The sequence below is a fragment of the Hypomesus transpacificus genome, chromosome 22 (genome assembly GCF_021917145.1).
Source record: "Hypomesus transpacificus isolate Combined female chromosome 22, fHypTra1, whole genome shotgun sequence".
Classification (NCBI taxonomy): Eukaryota; Metazoa; Chordata; class Actinopteri; order Osmeriformes; family Osmeridae; genus Hypomesus; species Hypomesus transpacificus.
The window spans coordinates 2,854,818-2,873,217 of NC_061081.1; the positions used below are offsets into that span (position 1 = coordinate 2,854,818).

Consider the following 18,400-nt stretch of genomic DNA (forward strand, 5'->3'; position numbering starts at 1 on the left):
TGTTCTTCCGGAAAAACAAACAGGCCGTTCTGGATCGAGGGGCACGCTCTTCTGGAGGCCCTTTTCACTGGACATATCCTCCATTAAACGGCCTCAGGTGCGGCCTGGGTCTAAAGGTTATGATCCTCGCTCCATGACTAACAGGACGTGGTGCTTTACGATTGACTTTTACAACCCTTTTTCAAAAAGGCACGCCTATTGTATTGTGAAGGTCAGAGCGGACTTGGATCTCACACGCTACGAAAACAAACAAGCTGCTCGCAGTGTATGTGTGCGCGCAGAGTCCAACGCCGTATGGATGTGTGCGCGTGCGCGTGCTGTGTTGATACTGTTCTTGGATGTCGTACTGAAACAAACACTGTGTGTCAGCATGTTATTGTTCTTGGTTTGCATGTGCACACACCGTTTGGGGGGAAAGTGAAGGTGCGACATGTTTGTGTGTGTATGTGTGCGTGTGCACGTGCGTTGCGCTGGCGTTTACCTTGTTCTTGCTCCGTGTGCTCGACATGCGGCTCTTCAGGAAACTGAAGGTGCGGATCACTTTGTACTTCTCCGACTCCACTTTGGATGGGATGCTGTAGTTGTCCCACTCCTCCTCCTCGATCCTGCACATGCACACGCGTGTCAGGACGCCTGCGCGCATACGGCACAGTACGGCACACGCAAATCACATGCTACGCAGGTCGCAAACGGTTAGACGTAGACACACGCCGGTGACATTAGAAGACACGGAAGGGGTCACACTGCTGACAAACTGGCGGTCGAATCGTTAGTCGCATGTTTGTCTTCCGACAAAAGCTCATGAGTAACTCGGGGGGGTGCAAAGCTCAGGCGCGGTGCGTGTCGTCGACATGGCGGTTAGTGGGAAGTGTTGGTGGGGGGGTCACAGCCCACATGCAACAGGAAGCTGCATCGCAAGGCAGACGTCTCAGATATCAGACGTCTCAGATCAAGACTGTCTGTTCGAGGCTAGACAGACACGCCTGTCGCCCCGGGTCAGGATGCTGCTGGTCAGACACCCGAGAGAGAGCGGAGGGCAAACAACAGGGCAGGACAGGACCTGTCAATAGGACCAGACAGAGTGTTCTCAGTAGTGTTGTTGTGTGAAGATTAAACAATTACAGTCGGTTAGAGCGGGTGGACAAGGTTTAGTTAGGCACGCACTTAAACACACACACACACGTATGCCCTACATTCAGTGATCCGGTAGAAAGCCAATCATGGTTAATGAACATATACGATAGAGCATCTACACTGGGAATTTCAAAGGGGTTAATCGTGAAGAAGTTGTTTGTGTTGCATTATGGGTAGTGGAGTTCAAAGGGAGTGATTAGACGTTTACAGCCAAATGGGCATGGCTGGGGGGGACTGTAAGGGAAGTAGGTGGGCACGATGAGGGTTTTGGGGGGGCCAGTGCCCACGTACTCTTTGAGGAACTCTGAGAGGGTGAGGTGCTGGAGGGATTCTGCCAGCTCAACGCTGCCCTCGTCGTCTGCCGACTGGGCACGCTTCCGAAACTTGATCTCCCTAAAGGAACACAGCACACACACACACACACACCCTTCAATGTCCCGATGTGGAACGGCAGACACACGACTTTAGGATCAGACGCACGACACACCCGTTGACTTTTGCGAGGACACAGGCAAAAGCCAAACGCACTTTAATATCGACGATGAGACCCACACACAAACCTGTGGAACAATACAACACGCGCACACATACACACACAAATAACACATACATAAACACGCACACACATTTCTCCCACACTCTCCCTGTTTCCCCAGCAGGGGGGGCTGTGTCCGTGTGTCCGTGTGGTTAAGATGCCCTGCCAGCACATGAATGGAGGACAGGACCGAGCAGCTGGCACTTTGCCTTAAAAGCTCTCAAACAACAGGAGCACTCGGAGGCAGGAAGTATAAAGGATGTGTTCTCTTTGTTCCTCCCCTGTCTTTCAGAGGGCAGTAAAATCCTACTGGCCTGTGTCTCAATGCAGCGGGGGGGGGCAACTCCAAAACAAAACACGAAGCATTGTGTGTTCGGAATTTGTTTTGAACTGCGTATGGAAAACCAAAGCAACTGGGTTTTTTTCTTCCATTTCCATTTGTGCGTTTTTATTGGATCGTGATTGATGATCACACACACACACACACACACGTAGGGGTCTTTTGAAGCAGGTATCAGTGTCCGTGCGTCACGACCGGGCTATTCCGGGCTATTCCGAGCGACTGATCTGAAACCCGCCTTGAAGGCCTGACACAGACAAAGGAAGTTTGACGAAGAAAGACAAGCGTGAACTTCAGAACAACGCAGAGCCAGAACAACGCAGGGGGTCAGATGGCTGAGCGGTGAGGGAGTCGGGCTAGTACTCAGAAGGTTACCGGATCGATTCCCCGCTGTGTCAAATGATGTTGTGTCCTTGGGCAAGGCACTTCACCCTACTTGTCTCGGGGGGAATGTCCCTGTACTTACTGTAAGTCGCTCTGGATAAGAGCGTCTGCTAAATGACTAAATGTAAATGTAAAAATGTAAATGTAGAGCCCTCGCTCACCGAGCAACCGGGTTGCCATAGTGACCTCTCGCCGCTCACAGACCAGAGACAATATCAACGGGAGAGTCTGTGATATCATAAGGTAGAGTCACTGCTTCTCACTCTGAGAGAGCAACAGTAAAGACCAGGGGAGAGCAAAGGACCTAAGAGTCAGCAAAACAAGTGTTTACAGTATCAACAAAGGCTCAAATGACTCATCTTTCAAGATAACTTTCCACAGTGCGTGGAAAATACAAAGGCGGTTTTCCAAATGATACATTTGATTCAGATGAGCGTTAGACCTGTTGGACCATTCTTTGCAATCATGTCGGAATAGACATGTATATCGGACTAGAAAACCGTCAAGAGAAGGATTTGGAAGATTTCCAACGAATCCTGTACCTGTGCTCGTTACAAATGGCAAATCAACTCAAAACTCGTGAAAGGGAAAACTGGTGTGGTCCATGTCGGCGAATGAATGAGTACCTTTTATCTTGTGGAGGGTCAGTCAGACTGGTGGCTCGTTGTTCTGTGGACAGGAAGTAGAAGGATAAAACATCGACCACACGTGATAGAACTCAACTATATTAACCTTTACACCAACACATACTCTTAACATGACATATACATGGATATATTGTAAATTGAACATGGATTCTTTTTGGCATGAAGCCCCCCCCCCCCCCCCCACCCCACTTGGTGCTTTACTGAGCATCCTAGACAGCATCATCAGCCATTTCTATGTGAGGATTCCTGTGACTAAATACACACTCTTCCTGGTTCTGAATCGGTTCGAGAATTTTCACACACAGCCCATACAGTCAATCAAGCACTGAAGGACGCAAAACAGACACACAACAGAACACAGACGCGCCACAGACGCAACACGAGGTGGAAATTAAACGAGAGCGATAGTCCAGACAAGCAGACATGTGATCACTAGCTCTGCCACCCTTGGCAGAGGGCCGTGCATGGCCCACCCGGAGCAACCATGCTGTCTGTCCCCGTTTGATGACATCACTGCCAACACCCTCCCCCTTCTCACTCACTCACTCACTCACTCACACACGTCACTATGTGATGACACCCCCCTGGAAGGCCGCAACAGGGTTGCCCTGCGATGAGACGGAGACAGCCAAGCCAGCGCATGCAAGAGGTCAACACACACACACACACATGCCATGCGCAGCCTTATAGGCTGAGGACTAAAGGTGAAGTACTTACTACCGGGGTGGAGCAGAGAGAGAGATTTAGACAGAGAGAGGGCCTGCAGGAGAGATCGGCTGTGGCAGAGGTTGTGGAACACGCCGTCTACAAGGCAGAGTGGACACAGAGCTCACTGCAACTGGCACTGCGAGACCCCCCCCCCCCCTCCTTTCCTTCCTTGGGACAAGAACCGGTCTGACTTGAGCGGATTGGTGTCAGCTGGGTCGAGGAGCGCAGGCCTCCGAACCAGCCGCCCAGATGTAGATCAGGGGTGGCCTCAAGGGAGGAGGAGGGTTGGGTACACTGGGCAAGCGAGGTCACACAGCACCAGTTCATCAAAGACAGGCTAAGAAAGCTCATCAAAACACACAGTCCAGTTCAGTCAACATCTGATAGGTTTACTCTGGATTTGGAAAGTGTTGCTATTGGGTGTCGTCTTATCGGTGTGGTGTACTTTGGGTTTTGGTGAAATCGAAACACATAGCATACGGACGAATGCTAAATGATATCCATTGTGAACATATCAGGGTTGAGTGTGTGTAGTATTAGTGACACAAACGGTGTTGTCTTTAGTAACTTCATGAAAGAAGACAAAACTACAAGTCGAGATAAATGTTCACACTACCCCCCACCTCCCCGATGGCCACCACCGTATCCCCTGCCCCTGGTCGACTCACTCTCACAACAACACACGAGTTAGAAACAGGAGCAGGCTTCACACAGTTCAAAACAAGCGTTTTCCCAGGGAAGTATTCTAATAATAAAAAAATAAAAACAGGTCAAAACAAATGAGACGTTTTCACCGTCGCAAAGGGAAACCCCCCCCTCACAAGACTAAGTTAACAAGGCCGAGCACATTTTCCGACGGTCGTCGTGCCGACGCTGACCTGAGCCGGGGTTGGCCGCTGCGTTGGAGGAGGAAGAGGCGGAGGCGTGCTCTCGGGAAAAGTGGGCGGGGCGCAGGAGGACCTTGGGGGAGGAGTAGGAGTAGGAGCGCAGACGGATCCCCGGGTCGCCCACGTCCTGGAACGACACAGACACACACACACCTGGCCCTTCTAGAAAGCTCTGTTTGTACCCATGCTGCCTGCGAAGGGCTGAAAGACCTTCAATTTTTTCTCCCCTTGGGAGTTTTTCGGGGAGATTTTCCTTGTCTTCCTTGAGGGTTTAGGTTGGTTGAGGGGCAGTTCTATGGGCGTATGTGAAGCCCTCTGTGACATGCTTGCGTGTAAAAAGGGCTCTACAAATACATTTGATTTGATTTGAGGGGAGCTGCGTTGAAGTCCCCTGACGGGTTACCTTGGAGGGAGCCGCCTCGCCTGCCGAGGAGCTGGAGTGCGAGCGGGTGCAGGCCAGGTCGGGGGAGGGGTCGACGGCGTCCCTCTCGTCCCCGCTGCTCCGAGGGTCCGAGGGGAGGAGCGAGAGGGGAGACACGGGCCCCGGACCCTCGTCCTCGCTGTCCACCTCCAGGGAGACCAGAGTGGGGCTGCAGGGAGACGAGGGACAACGGAAAACGTCGACACACATGACAGACCCTTAGACACACACACACACATACCGAGAGGGCCAATACCTGCGGCACTGGATGTCAGTCGATCAGGGGATAAGCCCTGACCTCTTGTTTTTGAACGAACCCCTATAGATGTCAGTGACAGGGCAACGGACCAATAGGAGGAGACTTCTACCTGAGGTCACAGGGCTCCGAGGGCGTGGCCTCCGCGCGGTTGGTCGGGTCAGAGTGCGAGATGCTTTTGAGTCTGGCGAGGGCCTGGTCGGCGGGGGAGGAGGAGGGGAGGACGGGGGTGGACATCGCAGGGGCCAAGGGCTGGCCGTCGTCTGATTGGAGGTCGGGAGGTGGCGGGGGCGTGTCTGTGGCCTGGTGGAGGGATTCGGCGTGCACCGGGTCCCACGCACGGCTGTCTGTCCCAGAGCTGTCCCTGGTTACCCCGGCAACACTGTTCATCCCATACACATCATTCCCCTGGAGAGAAAAAGGACATATGGACAGATAGAGACAAACAGACAGACAGATAGAAGAAAGAGTTGAATTTGATGAGTTGAAGACTAATCTTTTCGAGAGAAAAAGGCTGAAAAAGACCGCCTCTGCACCTGAGTCATTGGCGCGCTGACCAATCGGGCGGGACTCCCTCCGTTGGTCATAGACACAGCAGAGGCCATCTGGCCCTTCACTGTAGAACACACACACACAGTGTCAGCACGGTTCATCTCAGTGTTGTCCTCATCTGTCCTCGTTCTCCGTGTGCTCTTCTTGTGTGCCGTCAAGCAGGAATGTGTTTTTATTGGCTGAGTGATTTACTGCCAGAGCTGACGTAGGATAGAGCAAAGCCCCTTTTGATAACGGTACATTCACCCTGATGTCTGTCACATGCCAAGACCCAGAGGACCAGGAACAGAGAGGAAGAGAGAGAGAGGAAGAGAGAGAGAGAGAAAGAGAGAGAGAAAAAGAGAGAAAAAGAGAGAAAAAGAGAGAGAGGGAGACGTTTCCAGAAACGGAGATAAACAGATGTAAAAAAGCTTCACAGAGACGGAGAGAAAATACTATGAGAGAGAGGCCAGGGGCTGGAGAGTTTGGGGGGGGGGGGGGCTGAGGAAAGGGGAGCGAGAGGACAGCACGACACATCGGAGAGAGAGAGACGGCAGACCACAGAGCTAACGATGCCAGATTGATGGATGCGAAAACGCAACCTGCAGAGACTGACAACGCTAGACTGTACGCCAGGGAAAAGAGATTAACGATTGCCAAACTCCAGATGCAGGAGCATTGCTCAAAAGAACGACAACAGTTCTGATGGAAGCAGCGTGCCACGGTGAAGACGGAACGGTTCAAAACAACTCCAGTTACTATATTCCCTAATGGAGCCGACCAAAAATATGACTACAACCTTGTTCTAGTCAGTGTAGGTAGGCATGTGCGTGTGCGTGTGTGCGTGCGCTTCAATGGCAGGCTGTAGAAAACCTCCTTTACGACCTTTAAAGGTTTGTTGTCATAAAACCCTTCATGGAGAGGCTCTGCACACACATCATGGTTAACCCTTGACTGCTCAGCGTCGCAAAAAGCAACAAAGCCAGGTCGGGTGGGTCTCAATAAAACATGATCCATGTATTGCTTTATTGAACGAACCTTAGAGTGCTTTTAGACAATGTCATGCCAGCTTCAGCTCTAAACAACGTGTCCAGTACAGAGGGTGCTGGTGTTCTGATGATATAAACACCAGTATTTCCCAATGCCGTGACATTAACAGGGTTGCCTTTGGGATCATCTCCAGGAGCCAGTCCTGCTGGTTGGAAGTTTGTTTTGATGAGCTTTCTTAGCCTGTCTTTGATGTCTGGGCTAGCCTAGCCTAGCCGGGCCACGCCCATGGCCTAATGTAGGGGAAATCCTGGGCATCACTCAGGCATTTCCTGTTCTCTGTTGCTAGCCCAGCTCACACAGCTGAAGTGATACTGGAAAACTCACTCTACTCAGCACATCACAGGGGATCTGTGCCTCGGCCGTCTTATCCCCCAACAGGCCTAATGCAGTCTGTTCTGTCAGTCCCTGTGTGTGTGTGTGTGTGTGCTGTGTTGTGTGTAAACCTAGCAGGTTTACAGGCATCTGTCTGTCAGCAGTACCAGACTGTAGTTGCTGAGTTTACAACAAACTCTCCATTCATAGGCTTCTCCCCTGACAACGCACAGGAAATTAGCATCTCCTGTAACCACAGCAACCCCCCTGAACCTCCCAGCATTCTCCACCTCACATATTCTTTTGCTCTACTAGTAAACCAATGTGTGTGTGTGTGTGCGCGTGCGTTGTGTCAGGAGCAATTCACCAGGTTACAGCGTGGGGATCCTCTTCAATGTCAGCTTTTGTAAGCCTATGACATTTGAGCTTGTTAACATTCCTTCCTTCACTTCAATCACAGAAGGCCACTGTCCAACCCACAAACTTGGGGGGGAGGGGGGGAGGGGGGGGGGGGGTAGTACAGCAGGGCAAAGGGGGGTGCATAGGGGGTGAGGGGGCATCTCCTGGTCGAGACCAGCCTGTCCCCATTCCCGCCTTTGTCCCAGTGACAGAGCAGATTCCTGCCGTTCACAGTCTGAGTCATTGTGAGGTTTCGGGGTTGGGAGGGGCGGCGACACAAACAAGCCCCCCCCCCCTCTGAAAAGAGGTCCTGGGAGGACAAAACCTCCATCAGCCTCAAAGAGACGCGGTTCGACCCGGTCGAAACACAATTGGGGAGTTTAAATGAAGGTGTGTTCCGGAAAGCCCTCTGTGTCGACAGCAGTTACTGCAGAGCATTTTCAAAGCGTACACCAGGGTTACGCGGGGCGAATCAGCAAGACGCTGGCAGACGACAGGCACATCCGAGTTGCAGTTCATGCTGTGAACAGCAGGGGGCGGGCCAAATAAAACATGCCACTGTGGTGGAGAATGTCTCTACCTGAAGCACGTACGCTTCCACAGGTCTTCAGCGTGACACATCCAGCAGGAGGAAGAGAGAGAAATAAATAAAGAGAGAGAGAGAGAGATACTCACTCGTTATTGATGGCTGAAGCTCCTCGTCGTCATCCAACGAGAGAACGAGCTCCTCTTCAAAAACCTGATTGGCCACCACAGAAATCACACGGCCGAGACGTGAGTCAGCAGGTGGACAACACACCCATGCGCGCATGTTCTCTCTTGCCCTCTCTGTCTGTACACGCGCGCGCGCGCAACAGCACGAACTTCGACGTACACACACAGACACAGAGGCAGGACCGGGAGTGCGTACTCACGTTGTCCAAAGCGAGCTGGTCCACCTGGAGCTTCCCAGGCCCACCTGAAAGCAGAGATACTGTGAGCCTAAAGACGACAGCGCCACAACACGCCTGACAGCCTGACCGACAGTGAGCAATCAGTGAGCCCACCACCCAAGCAGTTAGGGCATCACATGTGGGGGAGGGAGGGAGGGGGGCGGGGGGGGGTTGATTTGTTGTAGAACAGATATAGCATGCTCAGTCCAGCCAGGACGGGGGGGGGGGACGAGATCAATAGCAATGTACGCATCCCGTCTCCTCTGTTGACGCGTCGATATCAAGCCCATCGTCGCTATGGTAACCAAAACCGGGATGGGTTCAGACTGAAAACCGAGCGGTATATCTTGCGTGTGTGTTAGAGCAGCGTAGTGGTGTGTGTGTGTGTGTGTGTACTGTGGAGGTCCACAAACACACAGAGCTCTTTGTGAGGCAGGCTGATCGTTTGGGACACACTCCCTCTCTACTGGGAGGGATGCTTGCTTGTTCGTGGCAAAGCTCCCACACAGAGGTATAATCACTGGATAGACGCTAACACAGCACATACACAATCGTCCATGGAGGCAAACACATGACACAAGACATGCCGAGTTCGAAAGTGAGCTAGTTAAAGAAACATAGGGAGACAGAAAGAGAAAGAGAGAGAGAGAGAGACAGAAAGAGAAAGAGAGAGAGAGAGAGAGAGAGAGAGAGAGAGAGAGAGAGAGAGAGAGAGAGAGAGAGAGAGAGAGAGAGAGAGAGAGAGAGAGAGAGAGAGAGAGAGAGAGAGAGAGAATACAGATAAATATGGGCAGCACAGAGGCCTCAATGTATTCACAGACCCACAGTGTTTCAGACACCTCAAAAAGTCTGGTGTGTGTATGTGTGTGTGTGTGCGTGTGTGTGCGTGTGAGGACCTATAATCCCAGTCATATTAGGTCATACAGGATCTGGTCCATACATGACTGAGGGAGGCCCACGAGACGGCAGTTTTCCCATGCAGACTCTGGACACACACATTCCACACACTCTTAACATCACAAGCTGTCTTCATCTTGGCTGGCTCGAAGAAGCCCGACTGAGTGCGTGTGCTCTGAGTGTCTAACACGCACTCTTAATGCTTTTTCTGTCCTTTTTGTTCCGTTTTTGGCCACACACCTACTCTCTCGTACGCGTACAGCTTGTGTGCTCTGTCTGGTTCATACGGAGCACACCCACACACACGAAAGACGTGTGCTGGGCATGGTGTGGCCTGAGAGAGGGACAGATCTTCTCAGGCCAGTGCATCGTGGGTAAACAGCAGTGAGCCACCTTTTGTGTGCCTGAGGTAACTAGATCCTCATTAGGATCCTGGCTGGTACACAAAGCTATTTGTGGACCGAGGTGGACCTGTATGGAACACTATGACCACCCCCAGTGGCTCCTCCTACTTCCTGTTTGAAAGGGTTCATTAAGAACTCTTCCTTTTAATCTGGAAATGGATTTCAATTCGGAATTAAAAAAAAAGAAGTAAATTCTGAACTCAAAAAGTTTCAATTCCCCAAACAACAGCACGTGATATGACTGCATGGTCTGAGAGGCACCCTCACCTGTATGACTGTTCTCGTCTCTGTCTCTCATTGTGCTGTGGAGGAGCTCCTCTCGGTCTCTGTGGTTCAGCCGAGCCTCACCTCTGAGCTCGGTGATCTGGAACATGGAGGGACAACACGGTGAACATTCTTTAAACCCACGAGGATTCGTTTGACTGATGATGTCATTGATTCATTAGTGACTCGTTTGAAAATTCCCTTTGGGTTCAACTTGCTCATATGCTTTTTTTAAATGACATTATGAAATGGATTCAATCCAGAAACGGCAGCGAGTCTTGTGAATAGGAATATGACACATTCAAGAGGTATTAAAAGTATTGAATAAACTCCTCTCTTCTTGTGACATTTTCTTCAGGCAGCAACTCTAACAAAGTTCTAACAAAACTGTCATTGGTTGCAACTCAGTTACAACATTATTCAACATGTCCTCCGCACGGATCATAAAAATGTCATCCTTTCCGCGTTCCCTCTGATCATGTTGAAAGCGTGTGGGAGTATGTACAAACGTGACAACCTGTAATTAACTCCAATTGACTTTTACAATGCATGTTCCTCGCGCATGAACACGCTTATCCTGTTCACAACGGAATAACAAATGACTCCCACCTTTAGCTTAAGACACGTCTTCCGATGCATGATTGGATCAACCAAAGATTCCCATACGGGAGCGTCAGGTGCCACAAGTCAGCAGACCCGTCGACATTCTACAAACCCACTGACATCACCCATCAGACAGAGCCCTGATCACCTGTCGGGCGATGTCCTGCTCCGTCCATCTGTCCCTGAGGAACTCCACGGCGTCCAGAGCGCTGCCCGCCACCGCCCGCTGGGCCGTGAGGGTCAGGGCGTCCGACCCGGGACAGAAAAGCAGGGCCCGGGAGCTGTCGGACCACACGCAGGTCACCCCGACGGGAGGGGCCGCCGTGGAGATAGGGGGGCTGCCGGACCGGGGGAAACAAAGAAAAGGAGGGGGGGGGGGGGGGTTGGGTTGGTTTAGTCTCTGTTCCCTGCTGAAGCGGAAATAAACGTAACGCCTCAGCACTTGGTCCTAGATCCACACGCCTAGACAGAATGCTCGAGATGCATTATGGTTAGTCAGGACACGAGAACGTTTGAGCCAGTCTCGCTTCTCGAATGACGACCTTGGTTGGTCAGAAACACTCTTTCACTCTGTGTGTATCATCTTTTGACTTGGTGTTCTGTACGGGTTTGTGTTCTGTATGGGTGAGACTCACATGGCGAGCGCGCGGAAAAGGGCGTGGTCTTCCCTTCTCTGGGCCAGCTGAAGGGGTGTGTCCCCCTCCAGATTGGGCAAGGTCAGTGCCCTCTGACCCCTGGGCTGTCGAATAAGGAAGCGGGAGAGATGGAGTAGCCCGAGTCGGACGGAAAGATGGAGAAGGGTCTCTCTGGGCTGGAGGTCAGCTGGACAGGTAGTACAAAAAAGAAAAAAGAGAGAGAGGAAAAAAGAATGGAGAGAGAGAGAGAGAGAGAGAGAGAGAGAGAGAGAGAGAGAGAGAGAGAGAGAGAGAAAATGGCGAGAGCAAAATATTTAGCCAAAAAACAACAGCACCATTTAACATTTAGATAAAAGTCCCCCAGATGACAGGCTCCTTACTTTGACTGTTTCAAACTTAAATCATATTGACTTGCTCTACCGTTGACTAATCACACCACACGCACTGCTATTTACTTTCCATGTTAAACATCGTCTCCCTAGATATAAGTACAGTCTCGGCAGTGTCTAGTGTGTAGCTAACTGTACATGTTCAAACAAATCTATACTAATAACACACCAACTATTATTAATGATGTGCAGCACACGACATGGACGTAACACGTACGTGGGCCCTTCAGTCATATGAACAAAACCATAGAAGGAGAACATGAACACCTGATAAATACCAAAGACACACACAGCTTTTTCATAGCTGGCGTTTATGCGGGGAGTGTTCTCCTCTCGCTAACGTTTACTATGACACACACACACACTAATGAGAACAGGTTGAGCGACTTTGGTCCATGTGTTAAAGAGGGGGCAGGTGGCTTGAACAGCATCCAGCATCCACGTGGCCAGCCCTGGGTTTAGAAGCACACACTGGATGACTCGAACACCCGAGCAGGACACGTTGGCCTCGCCATCAATGATTCCCCGAAGGGCTGAGAAAAAGGGATAGCGTTACCATGGTAATCTGGTATCTCGCTCAAATCCTGCTGGAGAAATGCTCTCTCTCTCTCTCTCTCTCTCTCTCTCTGTCTCTCTCTCTCTCCCTGTCTCTCTCTCTCTCTCCCTGTCTCTCTCTCTCCCTGTCTCTCTCTGTCTCTCTCTGTCTCTCTCTGTCTCTCTCTCTCTCTCTCTCTCTCTCTCATTGTCACATTCACTCTGGTCCCTTCATCGCTTTCTTTTCTGTATCCTTACTTCTTGGTCACATTGTCTCTGTTACCTCCCTCCCTCTCTCCGGTTTGTGATTGAGGCATACTTGTGTTGAAAGGCTGTGTCAGCCGCACAATGCCACACGTAATTGGGACCCAGTTCGAATCACGACGTGGATGAGAACACAACCGTAACTGTGTCAGAGTTCAGCGGAGAGGAATTTTCGCTGACAAAACGTCCCGCAACATTGGATAAACCCGAGTGTCAACCCGATCGTTTTCATCTCGGTTTGTGTCAGTGAACATTGTCCAGTGTCTCAACAGGGGAGGCTGCGGAGTTAAGAAAGCTGAGCTGGCTGTCCTCTGATGGGAGGTGACACCCAGGCACACGGACAATAGGACACCTCTACAGTGAGAATTGATTGTGGTGATTTCGCTAACACAATTGGCCCTGCCGCTTACGCAAGAAGCTTGGGGTTCACTTGACGGCTGCCGTCGCGAGAAGAAACTCTCCCCACCTGTGCCCCTCCTCTCCATGTGGCTGCTAGCCAAAGCATCCCTGGTGAACAGAACTTCCAAAGCTGCAAGATGTACTTTCTGTGCTTGCATTTGTATGGCTGGAGGAGTACAAGCCTCATCTGGCCTTCTGCCAGCTGGTTCTGTTTGGCAGGGAGGTGACATTGTGCTGTGGTCCTGGTTTGTTGGTTGTCAGCAATTTCTTGCTGACTATTATCACCAATGCAACAACCTCTTTCATAGCCACTATTTGCAAATTTCGTGGGATTTTTGGGGGGGTGGGCATTTCTGAGATTTGGGGGGAATTCATGGGAACATAGAAGAGATGCAGACATAAATCATTAATATTGGTTTCATTAAACAGGCCATTAAACAAGTTTACATTATGAATACTCCACAACTAAGATACTAATTCAAGATAATATTCTTGTTTAACAGCAATATACTTGCTAATGTTGAAGAAGACTAGCAATACTAGCAAGCTAACAGGGAAGAAACTAGATATATTATGCTAGGTATAAATGTTATCAACAGATATATTCACCTCAGACATGAAATCAATCCTTCAATAGTGACAGTTTCTACAGAATTCCCATTAGATGGGGCTACATTAACTAGGCTGTTAGCACTCTTTTTGTATGTAAAAAGGTCTAAATAAAAGTTTACTGTTGCAATGTTACACATTTATTAAATATTAACTGAAATAAAATAAAAAATGATTTGGCGCAAAATCTCTCCAAAACGAACAACGACAAAAAATTCTGTGAATTTTCCACCCCTTTGTAACCCTACACAACAATGCAAGAAAAGGTATTTTCACTGGAAAACATACACCAACCATGGTAGTTGGTATGTGCAGGTGGTGGTACAGTGAGTAAGTGTTCCCGTAAGTCTACGTGTGTGTGTGTTCAGGACGAGATGAAACCAAGAGAGACAGATGGGACCAGAACACACCACTCAGAGGCTGAGCCATGGCACTGGGCTCATCCTCCTGTCCATCACTAATGGCTGTCATTTCCACTCCTCTGACCCACGTGCACAAATACATACACACACCTTGTGGAACACCTGCTCCTTTTACGATCACCCCTCGCTCGACTGGACACGCGCGTCGGGTGACACAAACATGTAGCTAGATTTCAGGACAGTACCCCTAACTATAAATATGACAATACTGGGACACACGAAACAAAGTTTCAACTTGTCTGCCACGCACAGCCAAGATTCTACTGAATATTACAATTGTCATTATATTTCCCTATCTAATCTTGGATAAAGCCTTTCAGACTATCTCCCTTGTCCACTACTAATTATAATCTATATGACTGATAGAGCTGAGTGGAAGATTTCGCTTTTTGAAGTGTCAAAAGGAATCAGAAGAGCCTGGTGAACCTGGAGCGACTCCAGATTCAGAGATTCAGATTCAGAGATTCAGTCCACAACGGAGTCGCCATCTTTAGCCTCCCTCAAACCAAATCTGCTATGACTAAATGTAAATAAAAATTGAATCACATTCCGATCCAATTAATCCTGAATATCGAGTGTCGACCTCTTGCCTGAACTGGTTTTGTGATTTAGAGCTGTTGTATTATGGGATGGGGAAGGTAGATGGTTACCTTCTCTTGGCTGGCTCCCCATGCTGCTCCACAGTGGAGGATGATCCATGTTAGCCATGGCCAGGGTTATCCTCTCGTCCATCTTCCGGAGCGTAACTTCATCCTCTGGGCTACATCCATCCACCACAGGCCTATCCTCCTGGTACCCCTGCCCAGGACAAGGTTCCCCCCCTGGGCCACCAGTCCCGTTCTTGGCTCCACCCTCTTGTGAGATAATCCGCAGGACCTCCAGGTAGCTTTGGTGATCAAGATGGTCGCCATTGGTCACCAGGTACTCCACCACTTCCTGCACCGTATCCTGGATGTATTTCAGAGAAGCTCTGCCTTCACATGGTTTGGCCAACCCTCTGGTGTGGCAGTAGGAGGACACAGAGACAGCCTCTGGGAGGTCGTGACCTTTAGAAGAAGAGACCTGTCAGTCATGCCTGATGTACTGTTATTTGGTTTTCAAATTAACCTTGAATTCATAGGAAAGCAAAAGAAAGGAAAAGCAAAGGTCAATGACCTTAGACGGTGTTCTTAGTCAATGACTTTGGTCAACACTCCCCCTCAACCGATTCCTTATCCGAGGCGACCGAGCCCGAGGGACTCACCTGGAACCGTGAAGCTTAGGGAGGCTCCATCCTCTGTTCTCTTGGCCACGGTCACATGGGTGAGCCTGGAACCTTCTAGAACCACATAGAACTCGGCCTGTTCTTCTGCATCCGGAACCTGCAATGTAGCACGGGCCTCCACCTGGCCCTGGAAAGAGAAAGGGAAAGAAAGAACAGGATAAATAACCTTCGTATCATACAGGCTTAGTCGACTACGATGCAGGGAGAGGTTGAATGGGCCCAAGGAGGTCAACAACAAGCCTAGCCATCCATACAACCAACCCAACGTATACCTCAGTCCCCTCATCAAGGCCGCCATTGAAAAGCTCCAGTCTCCACACAACACCAGAACAGAGTAGCTACATGTACAAAAAGTAACAGAACACTTTCCTGCTTGAGGGAATAAGGTGTGTCTGAAAGCCACCCCCTTTAAAAGGCCTTTTACTATTTCCAGTCTTTCTACAACCCTTCCTGTGCTTCCTGGACTGTGAGGGGCCCTTCAGACTTAATGGTGGAGAGAGGAGGGGAGGTGGGGGGGGGGGGGGGTTAAAGAAATAGAGCCCCACACTCCCACCCCAAGGTCCTCCACTGTGGGAATTCCCCACTACACCTTTCTCAGTCCCCGTTTTTCCGGCACCATCCATCCACCTCTTCAGCCGACACTCAGGGATCGGCATTTCTTTACTCGTACCTCTCTCGCCTCAGCCTTAATCCTGTTCCCGCTCCCTTTTGACCCCTCTCTTTCCTTAGAACTCGGTCCCCCCCCCCCCCCCCCCCCCCTTCAAATGATTTTCCTCGTAATCCTTACACCGGTTCTTCTCCCCCCCCCCCCGCCCCCCAACAACCTTTCACTTTCTCTCCCCTTCCCCCCGTGTCTTCCTCACCCGTCTCTTGATCACTCCTCCACCCTCTTTCCCTCCCTCCCTCCCTCCCTCCCTCCTTCACATGAGGGATTTGGTTCCCCCCCACCCCACCCCCCACCCCCCCACAATTAGTGCGGCTGGAGGCTTCTAAAGACGAGAAGGGTGGGACACAGATCACAGCGGCGACCTGATCCATGCATGAAAGGCGGCCAATCAGACACTGCTTGAAAAGGTGAGGAGAGACGGATGAAGGGAGGGAGGGATGGCGGGGAGGAGATAAGGATTGGGTCAAGGGCGAACACAAGGGAGTGGGTAAGAGGGATGGCTTGACAGAAGGGCAGGAGGGAAAGGAGTAGCGAAACGGTGGAGGGATGGAGATGGAACCAGGGACGAATGAAGGACTCGGAAAATGGAGACGCGGAGGAGGATGGAGGGCTGCAGGGATGGGACGTCACAGTCAACCTCACTGTTCCTGCTATGAGTGACAAGTGGCAATGATTTAATGGGGCGTGAGACCCCAAACAACATCATTAGAAGTGCAACAGGCCTCCAGTGGGCCTCGCTTATACCACACGACTAATCACCAATCCTGAGGGAGCAGGGGAAGAACTGGGAGGCGATACAACAGCAGAGCACTGTGTCCTACTGTACAAGTACAGGAAGAGATAAAAAAACAGGAGCTAAGTGCCAGAGTAGGAAAACCCCCCTTTAGAGAAAGAAAAATTATTATTAAAAAAACAAACTTTTTTAAACCATAAATCTCAACTGCTGTGACGCTATCAGAAGTCAGATGATTAACAGCCACCTAATCATCCACGTGGTCGTTAGGGAAGCAGGTAAAAGGAGAGTGAATGTCACAGGCTATCTCAGACAGCTCGAGAATAAACCTCTCCAGATAAGATAGCAGAACCACCCACCTGGTCTAAGGTTGACAAACACCGAGGCGACACTACGAGTCACAGGTGTAGCTGGTGAAGCCTGAAGGGGGAGAGGCTAGGAGGAGGGGGGGCAGGGGGAGTGGGGGGGGGGGGGGGGGGGGGTTGTGGTAAGGCATGCTTGTTTGTGTTTTGGAGTGAGCAGGTCACATGTCAGGCTGATTCATGGGTCTTGCTCCAGGGCTCCCTTGGCCTTATTATTTGACTCAGTGACTCTGTGACTGTGACACGGTGACGCAGTTGGATCGAGTGACATTTGAATAATTCACTTTGCGGTGAACTTCCATGGGAAAGGTGTTAGGGTTGAAGAGCTATTCCCCAATGTGCTCATTATGGAACATGGTCAATGACTTGATGCTTATCTCTTTCTCATACCCTACAGCGTATAGCTGTTGTGTTTGGCTCAAATTAATCTAAAAGTCTATTGTTTGAAATTAGACCAAAAAAGAAAGAGAGAGAGAGAGATAGAGAGAGACAGAGAGAGAGTGTGTGTCTGGGCTATCTGGTGTGATCTCCTGAGGGACCCAAACAGGTGACGTCATGGGAACCACATCTACCGCAACAACAACAACAGGCTGAACAACAGTAGGTCCAATGAATTAGGTACAAGACTGGTGTAGCCAAGAGAATGGAAAAACACAAAGAATATTGATTTCCAACCGTTTTTCTGTCCCTCTCTCTCTCCATACAGTCACATTTGTTTTTATTGACTTTGACTCACTGTTTAGTTCTTTCTCCCTCTCCCTCTCTCTCAGCCCAACTTGAGCTCATTAAATCATGCATTAGGACTACTGGTCGGGTTTCTTTGTGCACTTTGAAGTTCAATCAAACTCTGTAATCCTTTTAAGAAATAAAAACATGACTGCTACTGATGGTCCTTAATAAAAAAAGCTAATGGATTTATAGATGTGCTTTGATCAAAGATCACGTGGGCAGATTTTAAACAGTTTGCTCACCACTGACCAGGTTCTATAGGCACTGATAGAAAGGGAATACAATAACTTTCCTTTCATCTCACTTGTTGGTCATTGTGAGAGTCACCTAACTTGGTTCCCTGGAGTCTTTCAAGTATTCCAAAGTGAAACAGGTCACAGAGAAGAGGAAGACAAACCCGTCTAAACGCTCAGTGTGCCGGAACAGAATTATTGTACATCTGAGCCTTCAGGGTGGTTGTGTGTGTGTGTGCATGTGTGTGTGTGTGTGTGTGTGCCCTACGCTCTTCAGAGTCACATACCTCGTATTCAATTTAGTGGACTAATGGCACATTAATGCATTTCTGAAAAACTGTCACTAAAACCTGCGTCGCATCCATACCTCTTTCACATCACAGAAGACCGACTCTCAGGATAGATTCCTGTTCCATGACGAGCTTAAAGCGAGACCTCAATTGACAGACAAGCTTA

At 50.0% G+C, this 18,400-nt stretch overlaps 1 protein-coding gene across 4 annotated transcripts in view; it reads right to left on the reverse strand.

The window, feature by feature from the left end:
* arhgef28a (Rho guanine nucleotide exchange factor (GEF) 28a) overlaps positions 1-18,400 on the reverse strand; it is a 39,511-nt gene that overhangs the window by 14,958 nt on the left and 6,153 nt on the right. Inside the window, exons 3-17 of one of the 4 annotated variants that reach the window (XM_047044436.1) lie at positions 15,200-15,347; positions 14,607-15,002; positions 11,340-11,526; positions 10,853-11,042; positions 10,105-10,201; positions 8,519-8,562; positions 8,280-8,343; positions 5,849-5,928; positions 5,425-5,720; positions 5,039-5,225; positions 4,627-4,762; positions 3,758-3,844; positions 3,020-3,062; positions 1,426-1,527; positions 482-605 (exon numbers count right to left, since the gene is read on the reverse strand). In XM_047044436.1, coding sequence (XP_046900392.1) covers positions 482-605; positions 1,426-1,527; positions 3,020-3,062; positions 3,758-3,844; positions 4,627-4,762; positions 5,039-5,225; positions 5,425-5,720; positions 5,849-5,928; positions 8,280-8,343; positions 8,519-8,562; positions 10,105-10,201; positions 10,853-11,042; positions 11,340-11,526; positions 14,607-15,002; positions 15,200-15,347 — 2,181 coding nt within the window. The remainder of the gene's footprint in view (positions 1-481; positions 606-1,425; positions 1,528-3,019; positions 3,063-3,757; positions 3,845-4,626; positions 4,763-5,038; positions 5,226-5,424; positions 5,721-5,848; positions 5,929-8,279; positions 8,344-8,518; positions 8,563-10,104; positions 10,202-10,852; positions 11,043-11,339; positions 11,527-14,606; positions 15,003-15,199; positions 15,348-18,400) is intronic. The other 3 variants (XM_047044437.1, XM_047044438.1, XM_047044439.1) reach the window with 3 other exon arrangements.